The sequence below is a fragment of the Aythya marila genome (assembly GCF_965140915.1).
Source record: "Aythya marila genome assembly, chromosome: 5".
Lineage (NCBI taxonomy): Eukaryota > Metazoa > Chordata > Aves > Anseriformes > Anatidae > Aythya > Aythya marila.
The window spans coordinates 15045103-15065671 of record NC_139046.1 but is presented as its reverse complement, the minus strand read 5'-3'; the positions used below and the strand labels follow the sequence as shown (position 1 = coordinate 15065671).

The 20569-nt window shown below is 43.8% G+C and overlaps 1 protein-coding gene across 1 annotated transcript in view; it reads right to left on the bottom strand.

The window, feature by feature from the left end:
• Positions 1–19217, bottom strand: part of CLMN (calmin) — a 74693-nt gene extending 55476 nt beyond the window's left edge. Inside the window, exon 1 of the mRNA XM_082761790.1 lies at positions 18992–19217. Within this exon, the coding sequence (XP_082617916.1) occupies positions 18992–19073 (82 nt within the window). The 5' untranslated portion in view covers positions 19074–19217. The remainder of the gene's footprint in view (positions 1–18991) is intronic.
• Between the last annotated feature and the right edge of the window lie 1352 nt (positions 19218–20569).

Sequence of the window (20569 nt, the reverse complement as noted above, 5' to 3'; positions counted from 1 at the left end):
GAGAAATGCCAAAATGGTAAAGAGAGCCCTGGGGGCCTCATCAGCCAGGATGGCTAGGTGTAGAAATCGCACCCAGTCACTGGAAACCACCACAGCTCAAGGTGTTTGCCATTAAAATTTGCAGCGATGAAAAAGACAACTTGAGCGGGGATGAAGGCAACACAAGGGACTTCCCAGGCATGTCATACAAGCAGTTACGGTGACAGCAGACATGAGTAGACTGAATTTTTATCAAGGCAACACTTGCCAACATGGTTTCCCAGTGAGCCTTCCAAACAACCCCCCTGCTATTTACACCGAAGATCTCCCAAATGTGACTCTCGTTAGTAAATTGCATCTTGCTCCAGTAAACACATTTCCACTTTGACTGCTCTCCTGGCCTCGGCAGGAGCAGGAAAGGTGAATTCAGTCCCACGGCTGCTCCTGTAACTAGGCCGGCAGCCTGGAGAGGCCTTGGTAGGCCCTCACTTGTATCCTCCTGGAGTGCTCTCCAGGTATTTGCCCTGCATGAGTAAACCCAGGTAAGCTGAACTTCAAATAGGCCTCGCCCTACAGAGTCAAAAGAGCAAGGGAAAATGTTTGTGTGATTTGTAGTATTTACATTGCGAGCAATGGAACCTCTTGTTTTGACATATTATACATGCCTGAATCGCTAACAAGGCTACAGACTGCACAGGCATATTATACACATTGTTTTTTGTCATGAAACAGTTCTGCGGGACTCTGCTCAGGGACCAGCAGACTCGGGTTATGGTAGCATAACTAGACAACGCCATCCTGCCTACGGTTCAATTTAATCCATCCATCTGCTACCTACCAAAGCCAAAATTTCACTTTTTGCAGCAACATTGGCTTTAGTAGTCAGACCAGGCCTTGTCTGTGATTTTTGCTAAATTTTTATTCTCAGTCAGTCACGGCTGTAATCTTACTTATGTGTAGTCATGCTACCAAAGCCATGATATATTTTCAAGAGTATATAAATGAAAGACCTTTTTTTTCCCCTCTTCAATAGTAACAAATTAAAGAACAACATATGCAAGGCAACAAATAATCTGGATTTATTCAAACTAACCTTGAATTTGTTTGTTTGTTTCATAGTTTGCGGTCAGCAAGGCACAGGGCTAATTTCATTGATTTCTATTACAAAGATAAGTGTGCCACAACAAAGAAGACTGAGGTGAGGTAGTAGCTTTTATTAGGCCAACAAACAGGAGCTGGAAAAACAACAGAGCAACTTATCAGCCAGCCTAATAAAAGACATTACCTCTCCCTGCAAACCTTACATAGCTTATACCATGGCAGCAACTTTACTGCTCAAATATTTATCATCCTAACAATTAAATTCTGCATTGACTGGGAGTTACAGAGCAGCCTCAGTTTATAATTTACTTTTGCAGCTAAACAAGGTTCTCAGTGCAGAAGGACAAAAAAAAAAAAACAGAGGAGCACCAGTACTGGAAACACAGATGATAGCATTTTGCTGGCGTGGGCATTGGATCTGCAAGTTCCTCCACCCACACACTGCAAAGCCAGCATCTGCAGAGAACCCCCAGCAGCAAAGCCACGGGCTCTGGGACCAAATTACCACCAAGATGACGCTGTTTAGAATTACTGTCACCAGCGTAGGCGGGCCTGTGCCCCACATAACTGATCTGTGAAGTGAGCTGCTCCCCGGTGGGCACGCAGGGCACCTTGGGGACCCCTGCGAGGCAGCAACAAGCTCCTTGGGCACTGAAAGCGATTTATCATTCCACATTCGCTGGCATGATATTGAATTAGGACAGCATTTTCTGAGAGGTTGGAGAAATAATTATATGGCATGGATTACCAGGCAAACAGGTAAGGTGTAGCCATGGGGTGGTGTAGGGATACCCAGCAGAGTTTAGGGAAGAGGAGGTTTCCCTGGAGCATCCCCAAGTCCGGAAAAAGATTAATAAGCTGTTTTGAGGGAACTAGCACATTAAGGTATATCACTCTGCCTTGTCAACTGCACAGTAAACATACCCCTACACACAGATGTGGCCCTTGGTAAGCATCCTTGTCATTAAAAGCTCAGGCATCCCTCAGTGACTTTCTTGTTGAGGCAGAAATGCATGGAAATGCTCTGGAATTTCTTTCCTAGCCTGTTTGTGTTTAGAGGAGCCACATAGCAACTCCTCCTCACTGCCCCAAGGCAATGACAAAAGCAAGAGACAGAATTACACGCGCATTAGCGTCACTTCTACCACCAGGGCAGGACAGGGCTCTCTGCTCAGCCTTCCCAGCCAAACCTCTCCTCTGCCAGTGCCTCTGGGCACAGCCTCCAGCCACTGTCTCTGGGACTCACCACAGCTCCAAAGGCATTCATCCTGCTGCAAAGCACACACTTGGCCCATTCCAGGTCCCTGCCACTGTCCCCCACTTCCCTCAGCCCCTCTCTGGCTGGTGACATGTCCCTTGGTGTGCTGCTGGCCTCCAGGCAGGTGGGCATCACAGCTTGCCTGGCATCCACCTCCTCTGCCACGGACTTTGGTTGGCTTCAAGTGGGCAGTGCTAGCAGCTGGGACCTCATCTCAAGGAAAACACCTACAGAGGTAATCTGCACCTAGAAAAAGCATCCGTAATTCATTTTACATTCAGCCATGAAAAGTTAAAGTAGAGCCACCTTAGTTCTGCAGAGGAATGTCATGCTGACATCTAGAGTGGTTTAGTTGTTCAACTTTCATGAAAGTTAATTTAGATTCACTTTGGAGTGTACTCATGTAAGACACATGCTTTGTTACTCCTTAACTACATCATATCACAGTGGCTGTAGCCAGGCTCACTGCTCTGTGGCACAGTAAATAAATGCTAAATCTGTGTTTTAATAGCATCAGGAAGGCAGCAGCTGTTACTGCTGAATGCCCAGCAGATTGCTATTGCTCTCAGGATTCTCATCAGTGAAGGTACTGAATAGCCTTAAGATATTATGGTCTGGAAACAAATGTTTCTTTCATAACCAGCACCTTAAAAAAAAAAAAAAAAAAAAAAAAAAGTATGTTGTTAAGAGACGACTAAAAGACTTTCCTATTCCCCTGCTATGGGCGCTAGGCTGTTGAATTTTTATCTAAAGAGGAAAATAAGACATTACGCAATTTTCTGAAAAAACATGTTATAGTAATGGGAGACAGGATACAGAATTAAATGTTTAATTCATGGCTTGTCAGAGCCTTGAGGCAAGACCTTTTGGACTTGTTAATTGCTCTTCTGAGTAGTCCAGAAGCTATAATAATGTCTCCTACAACTAGGCAAATACACAAAGCTGTAGTAACATCCACTTAGGGGCTTCCACATCACTCCTGCTGCACAGATGTGCTGCTGCCCACCTGACCATATGCCAACCAAGGCCCAGTATACGGGCTCATCTACGTATCTGGATCTTGTTCTGGTATGTATTTCTGTATATTCAGGTTTTTGGGCTGCAGACAGATATATAAACTGGCTGTAGCTGTATTGTGGCCCATGGAGGAGTCCCACTGTATGCCCTGCACCTTCGCATGTAACCGTTTTGTATGTAACCACTGTGCACTTGAGACCAGCAGAAATGAGTGGCTCCGCAGCTGCAGCAGCCTGATTTAGCCCAACTGAGCTCAATGGCAAAAAATTCAGTGGGTGCAAGATCAGATCCCAGTTGCAGGCAAGGATATTAATATGACGAAAAGGGAGGATGAAGGCATAACAGTTTCTATATATATGTTACAGGGGTTTGCATATGTACATTAATTTGGCAGATCTAAGCCATCAAAAATATTCATCAAAGTATTTTTTATTTTCCTATGCCATAACCAACTCTTTTTCCCTGTCCCCGTTGAAAAAGCTAGGATTTCTCATCCCAGCAGGCAAAATCATAGGCTTTTATCTAGCTACTCGTTCAAGTTTCTTCTATTCCCATACTCTAGTGCAGAATATGCTACTCTAGCCAATTCTCTGATAATAGTCTGGCAAGCACTCCTAGCCACTACTGCTTCTACTTTGTTAGACCCCACCAGAAGTTAACTTCAAGGACTTTAGAAAGGCTTCTCTATTGCTGTTTCCAATTTGTTATATTATCCAGCTAGAGTCATTCACTGAGTCGTCAGAGAGATGAACTTGCCTCTAAAGCAGAGGGATCAGTTGCCTTCCTGTTCTTTCAGCCTTTCCTGCTCCAGCCCTTTAGGAAACTCTGAAACTATCTTCTTCTTGTCCTGTTTTAATCGTCTTCTCCTGCAGCTCCCTTAGAAGTCTTGACTGATAACTTTGTGTCACTTTTTACATCACATCAGAAAGAATCTCTTTTTTTAAGCCCTTTCCTTCCCCTTTAGTATTATTTACAGATACATCAAAATTACCTTAAAAACTCATTAATAAAAGTGTAGATCAATATCTTTCATAAAGCAGCTCTTCTCCAAAGGCTGAGGTTTACTTCTGTAAAGCTAGTGGAAGAGCAAGAAAACAGATTTGTCCCTTAATTGTACTGTTCTAAGTTATACTCTGTTCATGAAGTTATTGAAGCAGATTGAATTTTTACTGCTAATGTTCTTTCTTAAAGATAATCCATTTATTTTTCAGGGTCAAGAATATGAAAAAGCAGAAGGACTCAGGAGATGTGAATAAAAAACAAGATGGTTAAAGATCCCTGGTTTAGACATGCTTTGTCTGGAAACCATCAGTATTGTCTCATGAAACTCGGTAGTATAAATGAAGCTATCAGTTACATGATAGTGGAATAAAGTTTCACAGCAAGTGAAACATCCTTTGAGTATTTCAAATCACATTACAGTGAAGAGACAAACTGTTTTGCAACATCATCTGTATAAAAATATCAACTATTAATTAAATATAACAGGCCTCCCATTGAGGGCAGTTCAAGACACTAGAAAAATGAAATGAAACTGAGGACCCCCAGACTTAGCCCAGACTCAAAATGCTAATTCCTTGTTCATAAAATAAATAATCTCTTAGCTACTTTAGAATTGAGAAAGAACATGACTCAAACCAAGATGTAAACCATTCAATGTGCAGCTCCCACCTCTGACATTTTAATTCTAGCAATGTTACTGTCCTTTACAAACTTGTGAATTTAGGTTTTGACATCTACAAGGGGCATACACAGAATTCACAGTTTCCCCAAGACCCAGGGTTTACAGCCCAAGTAAGCAAATTAAAGGCAAAGCATGAGAAATGGAAAGTGTGATCAACAGTAAAATGTCACTTAATCTTGTGAGTTCCACTTTTAATAAATTTTAACAGCTCTCCCATTGGAAGTAAGGTAAATAACCATTAGCAATAAGTACTGTTTGGTGTAGTTTTTTCTTCTGTGACCTACTCATTTGGTCCAAGAGAGACAAGTCCTTAAGAACAGAATGGGTCCACTGCAATTGCAACACAAAGGGCAGTCTTTAACTTCATGCAAATAATACTAGCACAGATGGTGAATCAACATTTTGCAGGAAAATCCATGTACTTCCACATTAATGAGACATGGGTTGCAAGAACACAGTATTATACGTTGTCGTCACTATGTCACAAGCAATTTGCTGTCCAAGCCTAGGTATCCAGATGGTATCAAAAATACTCCAAACTTTTTATATGCACAAAGCTTTCATTATAATTAAAAATGGTTTCAGAAAACATACTGTTTTTTCCAAGTATTCCCAGTTCACTTTTAATTGCTGAACACGTCCTGTATTTTGCTTGCAGTGGATTAATAGGGAGCATGTACACGTATTAGAAAACCTCAAAGGCAGCATTGGGAAGAGCTATCACAGGAGAGAGGAACTGTGCAGAACCATCACATTCCCAAAATGCAGAGGAGAAGGAACTGGGAAGCAAAGAGCTGCATGGTGCTTCCCTGGTGGGTACACCAGCAGGGACTTCAGAGAAAATCTGGAAACCATGTCCATAGACCTGCATGTGGGATGGCACCAAAGCAGAACTTGGGAACTACACGATCCCCATTCACACAGATAAAAATAGCTCAAACTAGAAGCAGTGGCTGTTTCTGCTTCAGATCATGTTTAACCTCCTTCTCCACCCATGACAAGGTTTATCCGTTTTGGAGCCAAAGCAACTGGACTTGATGCCAGTTAACTAAGTGCAGTTATTAGCACACTTTCCTTTCTGACTGGAGCCTCAGAAATCTTTATAAAAAGGTCCCAGTGAAATAATTGCTTTCTTTTCACTTCACCCTAGCAGACTCCCACAGGTTTGACTATTATCTCTCTTTTAAATAAATTGTGCAGCCTCTCTTAAAAAGCTCACTTTTTAAAAAAGCAGCCTTGAAAATACCAGTCTAAATTTGACATATCCTTTCCTATGTTTCAAAGCCAGAGAAGGGTTTTTCTAGAAGATGACACCTTTTCTACTCAAGTAGATTGAAAATCTGCTACAGGAAAAAAGAAAAAGAAAAAAAAAAAAAAGAGAGAGAGAGAGAGAGAGAAAGGAATTAACTGCTGGGAGAGTATGTGGGTGGCAGGATTTGGTCTTTAATCTGAAAGATGAAGATGTATGTCAGCACTTCTCCACAGACATACCTATAGGAGATCTAGTTGTTTTCCTCTTTGCATTGCTATAGGCTTGTATTGTTTTCTGATGATACCCCTTATTTTTAGGTTAGCTTCCTGCTGGTCTGTTTGCATTATGTCCAAAACACTAAGAGGTTAACAGAGCAAGAAAAGCTTCAGTCCTTTTTCATCAATGCATTTACCTTTCTAATTGCCTCAAACAAATTCCTCTTGAAATTAAAAATCGTTTTGTCAACCATGCAACAGACCACGTGGCTAAGAGACTTACACACTGGTAACCAGGGAGCAGGCAGAGGAGGCGGCTGCTCAGCTGATGGATATAAATAGCAAAATCCTAGTCAACAGGATATTATTGTTCTTTGGGGTTCCCAAAGAAGCCTTAAGCAATGGATCAGCCCCTACGCGCATGCTGATCGCAAGTCAGCACTGGGGTGCAGTGGGAAGGCAGCACAGGAGCAGCCCTGCCCTGGGAAGACTCCGGGCTACTTCAGAAGTGGCCAGGTGTTGGTACTGCTCACACTCACGTGGGAAGAACAATTGAAAAACCAGGTGGTAAAAGGCTCAGCAAACCACCAATGTTAATCCCTTTACATATTAATAACTCATCTTTAATAGTCATGAGACTAGAGAGCAGTGCTTTCCCCTGTTCATGTCATGAAGCCGAACCTAGATGGACATCATTAGATACATTCCAAAGAGCTTGAGAAACTGGGAAAAGAAAACAAAGAAGTCTTTCCAGAAAAGAGCAGAACGGCTTATTTATCAAGTTGCAACTCCACAAGACACCAGCTTCAAACGGCTCCGAGTCAGGGCAGCTTACACTCTCAGGTGTCACAGAGCTTCCATTATAATCCATATTGCAAGGTGAGGCAATTCATTGCTTCACCCCTTTATGATGTGATTTGGTTTTGAGCAATTTGATTGTTCTCCTACTTCTAATTTTCGGTTAACTCTCTCACTTCCTTCTCTTGCAGAACATACCCTTATAATATTCCAGGGCAGACAGACATCTTTAGACAGATCTCTCTCTACATTCCAGCAGGATTAATACCTCATGCATGCCCTAAGCAAGCTCTCTGTTGGTCTTTCTCTCTACTCACACCTGAGCTCTTCCAGACCCACAAACAAAGGAGACATGGTTTCATGACACTAAACACAGCACTGCTCTGTGTTAAATTAACATTTGGGTGATTCTGAGAACCAAACTTGAGAGTACAATTTGACAGCTTGGGATAAATTTGATCTGATTCATTTACACATGCAAACGGAAAGCTTTTAGTATACATTCCCCAAGAAAAAGAAATCACAGTTCCTGGAGATGTTCATGATGAAGGATATTCTTCTGGCTCCTAGTAGGAAGTTTACTTCCTTCCCCAGCTCCACTTTATCTTCTTTCTAGCAACACAGACTCAAAGCAAAGCAAACAGAACTCCTGGAATAAACTCAGGGAACTGAAAGTACAGTAAGAAGAGGCCAAGAAAGCACAGCTGACTTGGCTCTTGCCTGAGATAATTCCAAAGCATTTGGAGGAAAATAAGTTTTACCTGAAGATGATAAAATAGCAACTCATAAAGATGGTCAACATAAGATTCAGAAAATACATCTTCCCAGGCAGGATGAAATAGAATAAAGGAAGTTGTCTGCATTCCATAAACATTTGGTCCTACTTGTACCATAAAAACCTAAGCCAAGCCAAAATGAAGTATGCTTTGACCAAGTGTGCTTGCACTCCGTTAGTCTTGACCTACCAACTTGTCTGTATTGCAGAGAACACCAACAAATGTGAGTAAATCCAGAAGGAAACCGCCCGCAGCCAAACAAGGGAACAGCACACGCTGGGACGACAGGTGAGTTGATAGCATCATGTGAGTTAGCAACTTGTAAAAGTTTATTATAGAAGATATACGTATTGCAGTGCATGTAAATTGTTAGGTGACATTAGGTATTTCTGTCAGGTGGCAAAGGAAAGAAAAAGAACGTGTCAAAGGAGGAAAGTGGTCATGTAGCTAGAGTGGTCACACTGGAAAGAGAAGACCGAGGTTCAAGGCCTGCTCCACCAAAACTTTCCGTGTTCACACACACAAGAGTATGTCATTAGGCTACCTGGATAAGTTTGAAATAATTCCTCTGGCTTTCATGTGCCTTTGTTCCCCAACCCTGAAACAGGGATGCATCTAGACAAATACATTAAAACTGTGAGACACTCAAATACTAGGAAAGAAAAATAGTTCCCTGTTAGTTAGTATGTATTAAGGACATACTTCAGTTTTCATCAAGACAAATGAAAAGCTATGGGAAAAAAAATCCTGCAGGCATCAGTATTACCTGAGTACCAGAAGACAAGCTGGGACCCTCTCTGTAAAACCACAATTGCTAAATGCCACTTCCATGTCCCTAACAGCCCCATCCTTCTCTAAGAATGCAGTGTGCAAGAAAGCACATGTGTAACAGGACTGCCAAGCCCAAATGAAGTGGGCAGCCTCTGTGAACCTTTCTGTCACATGGACCTCACGTTAGCACATTATGCTGTTTTCCATGCAACTCCTGTGAGGCAGCCTGTGTTTAGGCTCCAAAGCTGATCATTAGTGTGATAAATGAAATGAGTGGAAACTCCTGCTCATAGAAACCAAACTGCAGCAGCTCTCCCATCAGTCACTGCTCTAAGTTTTGTTTCATTAGTGAAACAAGAGTATGAGAGGTCAAGTGAGTGTTCGGCTCATAATTAAGTGCCTGAATGACAAAGCTGCCTACTGGTTTGAGTGACGCAACATTGGTGTCTCAGATCTGAGCTTGCTGTAGGCATCCAGACCACCTCTGCAAATGGCTTTCATCAGTATCAGCAGAAAAGTGACGGACTAAATGATGAATGAAAAAAAAATTGCTCTAGAGCTAGTTGTGGGATAAGCAAAGAAGCAATGTTTAGACACCCCACCAAATTAAAGGAAGTCAAGGACTTGAAAGGTACCCAAGATCTCAGTGGGCTGAAACTAAATCTGAATATAACTGGCTGTGTCAATTAGTTTCAAATCAGTCTTGAGAAACACGTGGGTATCAGTTTTCCAGACCTCAGCAGCTACACGGGGATCTCTCAGCACCTGAGGACAGCCCCCCTTGGTCACATCCAGGACCAGAAAGGAAGCACGCCTGCCCTTCTTCTGACAACACAGGCTACCACCTCCAGGGTCATGGCCACTTCCTGACTTCAGAGCAGTCACATTGGTGTGACCTCCAAGTTCTTAAATAAACTCACAATGAGTGATACTGTCAACTGCAGCATTAAAGGCAAAGGGGTTTATGGCATTCTTTAACCGCGTTAGCAACCAAAACATGGTGCTTCCTTTTGATACACATGGTTTCTGAAGACAATTAAATCTCCTGTCCTTTCTGATTCTTCTGATAAACATGCAACGTTTTAAAGTTTTGAAAGACCGACATTGAATAGATCAAAAAGACCTTCTACCTTCAAAAGAAATGCAGCTTAGCCAGCAAAAATTCATGCTCTGTCTTCTTTCAGCCAAGGTCAATAATTATATTAACTTCTGAAAGACAGCCGAGCACAAGTTCTTTTTAACCAGCATTACAGCCCCTTTAAAACTGTTTCTTTATAATGGGCAGAAATGAAAGAATTGATGCAAGAGTCCCTGTAACTTTAAATCATGCCTTGTCCTGTCTCCAGGGAGATCTTTAGAAGAAACAAAAAAAAAAAAAAAGAGAGAGAGAGCAACGGGAATTGAATGTCGTTCAGTTGCATTAATCATCAGGGATGGGAAGTCCCCAACCCAACCCAGTGTGGAATCTGGGAACAAGGATGGGGACCAAATGCTTCCCCAGTGACTCTAAGTGATAATGGCCAAAGTCACTCATAATTTATGACAGATATAGGCCTACTGAGTACTTGTCAGAAATGTAGATGGGGCAAAACATATCTCAACACATTGTTATCAGTTTTACCTATCATGTGCAGGTGCTGACCGCAGTCCCTCCCGTGCTGTCATTAGGCCTCCTGAGGACCACAATGCTGGGCCCAGGTGCTCCCCCTCCCTGTAGCTCTTCCCCATCTGCCCATTTTTGTTTGCTTTCTTACTCCCCCTGGGCAAAAAGCCCAGACAGACTTATGTTTCATTCCTGACATATACCCCAGACAATACTTCTAAAGTGGACATTTCATATGCTATTTCTAAATGCTATGTCTTTATTAACTTATGACTGCAGCTCATGTTTACAATGACCATCAGTAAGAGCCAGAAAGCTTTAGCCATGTGTCCAGATGCAGTCATACACAGGATGAGTTTTTAACAAAGTAATTTTCATTGCCATTGCTTTCATGTGTCACGGTGCCAGGGGCCTCTCACCTTTCCCATTTCTCACTGAGCTGAGAAGCACAATCAGCCGTTAGTGGTGAACTACACTGGCTGCATCTGTAAACACCTATTGACATACATTAGTTGGTGGTTTCTTTGCAAAGACTAAAACAAAATGGCAAAACATTTCTACCTGACCGCTAGAGTACAAGAGAGGCTGTGCAGGTAAGCAGGGCCCATGGTCTGGCAGGAGCGCAGGACTTTGGCTTGAGCCCCCTGTGATGGGCAGCCCTGGCTGAGACAGGGGCTCTCACAACATGTGAGTAACGCATGGAGGACAATCCATGGAGGTGTTTGTTGTACTGTTATTTGGGTTTCTTGAAAAAAACAGAGAAAAACATGATGGGAGATTAAAAATGTAGCTTGTACTAAGCACTAGAGTTACGAGACAATAGCAAAATTAGCTCACATTGGGTTTCAGAGGGTTTAATAAGTGAATTATTCTGAGGGACAGGGCCAAGACAGTAGGACCTGCCATTTCACCATTACCAGTGATGGTAAGCTGGGTGGGGAGGGAAAAAATGCACGTAGACAGTTTATTTGAAGTGCATTTTCTTTCGTGTAAATACTTTCTTCCTGGTGCAGCGTATTAAATGTTTTCTTTTAAGGGCTCTTTGTTAACCCAGAGACTGCAGCTGGCGTGCCGCGATGAACAACAGCCACCTGAGCCACTTCAGTCCCTCTGGGGGAGAATCCTGGGTGTGAGACCTAAACCTGAGCTTCGGTGTAAGTGGCTAAAATGTGGTCACCCACCCTGGGGGTCCTGCTATAAGAACCGGAGCACCATGGCACCCACCATGATGGAGGTTAATTAGACACCTGAGACTTGTTTCACAACCACTACAAGAAAACTGAAAAGTCCGGTTGCCCAGAAAAAACAAAATTCCAGTCCAGATGAGTATGATTTATTGCCAGCAGGCGAGATTCGCCCTTAACTTGTCTTTGCACTTAAAATACCTGTGCACATGGAGGCCCTGGTGCTGCAATTTGATCTAGCTGGACCATCTCCTGGTAGAACATCCCTGACTTCAGCAGGGCTCTGGGTGGACTCAGGAGTATAGGGCGTTACCAGAGAACGAGGCAGCACCACAGCCTGTGGGATCTGCATGGCAAGATTGGAGTCTGGCCGGTGTGTAAATCTGACCCACGGGGCACCAACTGTGTTCCCTGGTAATGGGCACTGCCCAAGAGCAGAGACTTCTTTGCCTGATTTGGGACTTAAACAAAATGCACTCAGCCCCGATGTTAATTAGGGGAGGGTGAAGATCCAACGGGATACATGAATTGAAGAAAACAAGGGCTACAATATAAATATTTCTATTTGAAATTAATCCTGTGGTGCATATTTAGTGAGCATGTACTTTATAAACAACCGGAATTATACTTCCAAAACAGAAAAACATGAAAATAATTTGCTATAATAAAGTAAATCAACTACACTGATCAAGAAAGATCTCATTTCTGACTAAAAACAGTAAAAGATGATAACATAAAAGTTACAAGAAGCAAGGCAAATCCTTGTTCACAGACTCACTGGGTCTGAATTATACTGATGTACACCAGGAGTATCTTCCAAGATGCTGCAATACAAAATATGTTTTTTTCACATTTAAGTTAGTGGAAAATTGTTAACAGAATCCCTCTGAGTAATTCATTATTTTAACTATTGTACCTTGAATCATGCCATGAGATTGAGTAATTGGTATAGAGATTAGAGTTAGCTTTTTAGTGTCTTTGATAACATATTTTCAGATTCAATGGGATTTCTGGATTTAGAAAAAAATCCTTCCTGTTGCAGGTTACATGTCCGCAGGCACTCATTCTGCAGACATGCAGGCTGTTGCTCTTATGATCCTCCTTAGAAGATGCAGATTTAAACTGTGTTTGTGGTTATGAAGCTTCAAACTACAGCTAAAACACCGCTCAGCTATTTGCACAGAAGTATGCAGCAATTATAATGAAGTAAAATCCATCCTGCAATCCTCCACCTACAGTCCCTGCACTTAACTGGGTGGGGAGAGATAAAAATAGAGTAGTAGGTAAAGAGACACGCAGGGAAAGACTGTTATTTCTTTAAAAGTGCTATGATGCCCTTCACCACACCAGTATTGACACAGATATGACTGTGTCAATATCTGGTGATTTCTTCTCGTGAATAGATAATTTTGAGGTTTTTTTTTGACTTCTACATAGACAGATAAAATTTGGCTCGTGCACTTTAGACATACGCCCTTAAGTATTCTGCAACAACACTAAGTTTAAACAACACAGTGCATAACCAAATAGTGCATAAATGGACAATGACAAGACGAAATGCCCAAGGTTGCTTCTAGTCCAATAGAAAGCTGTCTTTAAAACAGAAGAAGGAAACAAAGTCATTGCTTTGTAATATTTTCAAAGTAAATGCTACAAATACTTCAGGATGCAAGTGACATAACCTTGAAATTGGCTTGGAGAAAGAAAATTGTTTGAATTTCTGTCCAAGCTTTGTGGACAAACCAAAAAAGAAGCAGGAGGAACTATGAGAAGTACATAATATTTTTTAACTGGCTTTAGTTTTAATAAAGCGTTTTGAAGTCTGTCATTTTTAAACTAATGCCATTCAACCTCAGGCAAGCAATACCTTCTGAGATGTCACCAGCTCTCAGGAGCAATGCTGAGACTGGGCCCTGCCTGAGCAGGAGCTCCCCAAGGAAAGAAAGAGAAGGTGATGCTGGTGAGTGACAGCATGTCTCCAGCCAGGTCCATGCGTGGAGGCCAAACAAGAAAAGTGTCTCTTATGATGAAGTGCTAATACACGGGTGTTAAAGTTCATTTGACTGTGGAGCTACTGGGCATGATTTCAATTTGGTGTAATTTCATCCTTGCAATGGGACAGAGAACCCAGACTTCTAATTTGTTAGAGAAATTAGGCATTGACCTTGTTAAAACTGCATGCTGAAACATGCAATCTGTACTTTCTCTTACCTCTCACGGCTCCTTCATTTCACTGCCAGTGTTTCCTGCATTCGGAACAGGTAAGTCTTCCTGTCATTGCTGATAAACACTGTAAGCCATCCCCACCAGTAAAATTATCTTTACAGCATCATCTTTAGTTTCTTATACTTGGATTTGAATCTGTATTTTGGGGTTTTGCATTTAGAATTCCTATTTAACTTGTATATGGAATAACTTGTATATAGAATAATATCTCTTTTTTGTGGTTCTACCTTCATCTAAGGCTCTCCAGGCAGTTTAATCTTTCCAAATGTCACCTTAATCCACAAGGAGCTCCACTGAAATTAGCATGCCTATGGGCAGAATGAAATGCCACTGAATATAGGGACAAGCTATGGAAGAGTTGAAGTAACAAACTGTTACAACACCTTACTTTTGTCAGAATGAATGGCTACATTAAAAAGGTTTCCTTCCATTTATAACATTTCCATGTGTTTCAAAAGCATGTCAAACTACAGCAACCCGGTCAAATGCTGATGTATCTTGTAATTATAAAATAAAAATAAAAATCACTCTCTACAGTTAAGTGCAACAGTTGTAGTCATTATGCTTTATGCATAAATAGATAAACAAAATACAGAGAGAGAAACATTTTCAAGAGTTCCTGACTGTCTATGAACACCGGCCTTTGGATGTCCATTAGAGATGCACAAGCCCCCAGATGTAAAGAGATGTAGACAGGCTCACTGAAAAAGAGTTAACTATCATGAGGTAAGCACCTGTATTGCCTCTGAAGACATGGGCTTTGGGACATCGTATCTCAAAGGAAGCTGGGGTTCATGGGGTTCATACCATTAACAACCACAGTTATTGCTTACAACAAAAGCTTATAAAGCTATATTAAAAAAAAAAAAAAAAAAAAAAAAAAAAAGCTAAAAAGCTTATAACATTCTAGATCTAGAAGGCAACCAAAATCAGGGAGCATTGAGTTTATTACGAAGTGATGAAGCAACATTACAGACCAGGGCAAGGATGGAGAGCCTATGGAGCTGGTATGGCACATACTTCTTTCAGCCTGTGATCACTAGTTTGGAATTATTTCTGACAACACTACAATATGCTTCTGTCTAGCACTCAAAATGTGCTTGAAGACCATGCAACCTTCAGCAGAGAAAGCCTGAGACACAGGAAAATATTTAAATACAATGGAATCAAGGAATATACACCCATGGATTTCTGTTGGATCTAGATCAAACCCTGAGTAAACAGCAAAATGACAAGTAGCAGGACTTTGGGCTCCTTGTCTTGTCCTGATAGAAGAATAGCAGACTTCTACCATCCCAAACCATGTACACTATTATAAATACAAGAAATGAACATTTATATCATAGTTATTTTTAAATGGTTGTAATAGCACTCGTTTTCCAGAGATGGAAAAAACTTCTGGCTATACAAGAATTCACCTCTATATATTCCATTCCAAGGAATATAAGGAAAGGAACACTGTATTGAATATACATTTGGACTCTTGCAAAGTACTGAATTCAGGACAAAATATCATCTAAAAGAGAGTAATTCCTGCTGCTGAGGATGCTGCCTCATTCTAGCGAGTGCAATTCACCACGTAAGGAAGTATATTTTTGATGATCCTAAATCAAGCTTCCAGTAAGGAAGATTTTAAAATATTCTTATGTTGTAACAAAATGTTCCCGCTGGTGGTATAATGAAAGAAAGAAAAAAAAATCTCCTGGCAGGAAATTAATTATTGAGCATTCCACTGCTTGATGATGTGCTCCTACGTTCTGTGCAGGCTTTCCATTTTTCTCTCTCAGTATGTGCAGAAATTCACTATGGAGAACATACAAATAGAACAAAGACCAAAAGAATATTAGTTTATTAAACGCATTTAGAGACCAAAGAGAACTGGAGTGAGGAACTTGGTTTGCATGTCACCACACCTGGTGCTCACTCCCTCTTACGTTTACCTCTTCTCCTCTCCATCAGATTGCCACTTTTGATTCTGTTCCCTGAAAATACCTCTGTTGAAAATGGAAGAGATACTCCTGGATTTAGCATTGCTCACTTAAAACAGGTTAGAACCACTACTTCCTTCATTAAATTAAATAAATAAATAAATAAATAATAATAAAGAATTGAAAATCTCAGTTCTTGATGCTAATTGGTAATAAAAGCTAATGAACATAAGCCCATATCTAAATAATCAGCTGTAACTCCATTTTCAAAAGCATCTGTTTGTTTTTTTCCTCTATGTCCAGTCACTTTAGAAGATTTCACTACTGTCAATTTGGGTCTTCCTGAGAAACATCTGAAAAAAGTATGCTTATTATAATTTCACCAATTTGTTTTATACCAAAATATATAGGTTCTGGGGCTACTTCTGCACCCAGCACATGTACCTCGAACAGTACCTGACCTGAGTGGGATCGCACTACTGCAAAAGCACCCCCACGAGAGCAGGCATTTCCCAGTAACTGGCATCCTGGATCCTTCAGCGGTGTTTTATGGAGCTACCACATGGAGAAGGAACATGCGACAGACTGAAACCACATATGCCTTCTTCAAATAGCATTTTAAGCCAGCAGTGCACTACAGCTTAGCTAAGAAATGCTGAAGAACTTTTCAAGATAAATTAATACTTTCAGCTTTTAAAAAAGGAGGCAGAGTATGGAAAGCTGCTACAGCAGATGGTTGCATGATGCCAGCAGGAGCTTGAATACCAGGTAGGCTTCTGAGGAGCTGGTGATACCCTTCCTCATGGTCATCACCACTGTCTCCTTGGGCTCTTCCATCAGCTGCTGGACAGGATGGCTCGGACACAGCAGGACAGTAATGCCTCCATCTGCCTTCCAGACCTGACAGGGCTCCCGTTTGACTAGCTGCCTGCATCAGCAGAAGACAGTCAGTCTCCACCTCTACATGCAGGAATGTCAGTGTTTTCATGTGTTGTTCATAATTGCAAATACCTAGCTGGTGCCTACTGAACTCTCTTTACAACATACTCTCTGTGCACCGCAGATACCTCTCGGGTCCATATTCATACCACAGGGTCCCCAGAGACTAGGATATACTTTCACATGTTCAACATTCTCCATTGAAGGGATGCATTTTGGAATAAGACACACCACTGACTTTCTAACACCTACTCTGGTCTTGCAAGGGCGAGTGCAGTGCTGCAGGAGCAGGAGCTGTGGCAGCAGATAGGGACCCGACCACCTGAGCTCCTTCATGTGGCCCAGAGCAGCAGGGCCCTGCAGCGGCTCTGCCAGGACTGCTGGAAACTGCATCAGCCCCAGCTACTTCTCATCCTAGAGTCCTGACTTTCTGGCACATCAAACCTGTTATTGATTCTGCAACTGATAGACAATGATACCAGAGATGATTCAGATCGCATTCTTTTGGGAGGATGCATTTTGAGTTATAAAGCAGGAGCAAGTTTAATTACTATGTATGAACATAAAGCATATGCTGCCATTTTGCAAGAAAGCATACTGAAGAAAAGCATCATGCTTTGCCACTGAGCTCCTGCGTGACAAAAATCACACTCTCCCAAGTATCAGACTTACCATCTGTAAAATGCTTTCCATTTCTAGAAGATAACGTGAGGGCTCTGTGTTACAAATCATATATGCTGTAAGTGGAAGATATTATCACTTGTTTTGGAGCAGCACCTTAGAACAATTGCCTTTTCTCTCCCGTTAGAGCCCACACCAAGCATAAAACTTCTTAAAATCTTACTTAGTAGCGCAAGCAAGGTGACAACTGCTAGATCTCTAAAAACTCCTCTTGTATGGCAAGGAGACAGGAGTTCTTTTCATGAACATAATGTTATTCAAAGGAATTCGCCCTGTAGGATGACATTCTCCTACAGGACTATAGGAATTTTAGAGAAGGCCGTGTGCGTCCATAAAAATGTATTTTAAGTTCCAGAGAGGGAAAGGAGTTTAACTTCTTATATAAACAATTGAGAGGGAAAGTGAAAAACATGTTGTTGTTATTGTTTAAGAAAATATTTATTTTCTATTCCTTCTCATAAAAGGACATGAATTAAGGATTAAACCTATTTTAATCAGTAGGGCTTTGAGCAACAAGAGTTCAGATGCAGGCCATCCATGCTAAGACACAGAAACAAAAGAGACAGGGACGAGTCAGAAACGTAGAATTATATTGCAATGAAAGACTGGCAAAACCCACGGGGAGTTCAACCTGGAATTGCCTGCCCTGGCCAATCAGAATCTGGATTTCAGAGGTTATAAAGATGCAAGTCAAAATGTTGAAGAATGACCCCATCCACTGTTAAATAATGAGTTGAAAGAATGGCTAATTTGGGTCTCCTTTCTGATAAATTATACATGTTCTACCATCAAACCCAACCAAAAACTAATTTCCAGCAACTGCACGGTCTCTGTCAGCAGAACAAGCTTTAACACCATTATGCAGAAACAGAGAGATAATGACCTATAATTCAAGTCTATTATTTTTATGGGACGTGAAGATGCATCGCAGTATATTGCAAGCCGTTGATTAAGATTGGTATGCAGCATTAAACAAATTGCTCTGCCTTGCCTATAAACCAAGGATGCTTTTGATTCTTTCATCCGCTCGTGCTGCCCTTGCCCATCACGAAGAGTTTGCTGGCGAGGGGCAGTGATAACTTGGAGGAACTAAAGCACGGGCACCCAGCTGCACTCAAACCTGGAGATTTGCATCCCGCCCGCCGGCACAGCCCGTGGCAGAGCCTCCCGTGGATGATTTCCCCCAAATCCCTGCCCGTGTTTACTCAACAGCAGCCGCTCGGGAGGTGCGCTGGGTGGGCGCTGGGCTGGCCAGCAGCCTCCCAGCCTCCCTCCCTCCCTCCCCGCTGCTCGGCACCGCGAGCTGAGCATCTCCAGCCTGCGACATCCCCGCATCCCGCCCGCTCCGAGCTGCGGGGGCGAGAGGCCGGAGCCCCTGTACGGGGCGAGCCCGGCACCTCCCCGACGGCAGCTCCGACGGGGCCGGGCTCGGGAAGCACCCCCGGACCCCCTGCGCTGGGCTCCGGGGAAACTTTGCCCCCCTGCTGGCCCCGGGGGAGAAGAAAGGGAGAGGAAAGGAGAAACAGGGGAAGGGGAGAGAGGAGGCGTGGGAGGGGTTTTGGGAGGGGGGGGTGTTTACCTTGGAGGTTCTGCACTCGGATGTCGCTGATGTGCCCGATCAGCTCCTCGCGCTGGAACCAGTCCCACTCCTGCCCGGCCATGGGGCCGCGGGGGCGGCCCGCTCCGTGCCGCTCCGTGCCGTGCCGTGCCGGGAGGGGGGTGTGCCGGGACCCGGCGGCACGGCCACCGCCACCGCCACCGCCACCGCCAGCGGCACCGTCGGCGGGCGCGGAGCGGAGCGCGGAGCGGAGGGGGGGGGAGGCGGCCGCTCTCCGCTCCCCGCCCCGCCCCGCGGCCCTCCCTCCCCCTGCCCTGCCTCCCTGCCTCCCTCCCGGCCTCCCTCCTGGCCTCCCTCCCTGCCTCCCGCCTCCACCGGCCGGGCGGAGCGGGGCAGGGTGCGGAGCCGTGCCTGCCGCCCCCGTCCTGCGCCCCCTCACCGGGAGCCGCCCCCGGCCCGTCCCGTTCCTCGGTGCCCTCGCAGCCCCTGCCCCGTGTGGGCGCCCCAAAGCGATCCGCCTCTCCCCACAGCCGCTGGTGGGGCTGAATGAAACGCCGCTGTAAACGGAGAGCCCTTCCAGGCTGTCTTCGTGCTCCCTTAGCCTGCTTTCAGCTGCCTACGCGGGCTGTCGGATTTCCTTTGAGGCTATTCGCCCATCGGATGCTTCCCTTCACACCGCCCTTCACCTCAGCCGCACGGTGCTTGTTAGCATCGCCACGGCCTGCCCCCCGCCAGCCTGTCCCTAACACTCAGGGCACTTTGTTACAGCCATTGTAGGTCGGTGCGGGTTTTGTTTGCTTCTCCAGCCGTGAGGGCTGTATAATGTAAACAGAGAGAAATTGACACAATCCAGTCAGACTCGTCCAGTATCACTAGTTAGACTACCAAAACACTCCACCTGAGATCTGCAGAGTTAACTATAAACAAACGAGGAGCCGGAGATTGTGGCTCTTTCAAGTGGGGAGCGTTTGTGCGATCCCAAGGGAACGCCTGCACCTCACAACCCGCTGTGGCACTCAGCAGTGCGCTTCCCACAGCCTGCTCAGGTGATTTTCTCTGCTACACGTCAAACAAAATAAGGTGGAGATGGTGGAAACGTGACATCATCTGTAGAGTATCTAATACATGAACTATTTATTGTCGCTCCAACAAGCATCGGTCGATTATCCTACAGCCCAGCCCACAGGAGACCGGGGCTGCCCTCAGCTTTATGACCAGTTTCATCTCAAGGCTGCAGAGTTTTGCCCAGAAGTAAAGGCAGGTGAATTCCATGCCATAGTACTTATAAGCCTGGATGTGCGGAACAGAACAAACAGTTGTGAAAAGAAAAACACATCTGAACTCCAGCAGACTTGCCCAAGTGGCAGTGCCAGGCTCTGACTTCATCTAGCACTGGGAAGTCCTGTTTTTTCCCAGGCTGCTGCTGTTGACAGCCACCAACACCAGACGGGGACGGTGGAGGCTTCATCTCACCATGTGTGGGCACCCTGCAGGAGCTGGTGTTCCCCGAGCTCACCAGACAACTGCTCTCAGTCTCCGCTAGCCCTCATGAGACCTCTGCTTGCTCAGGGCAGTATGGGCAGCTGCAGAAACACAGTT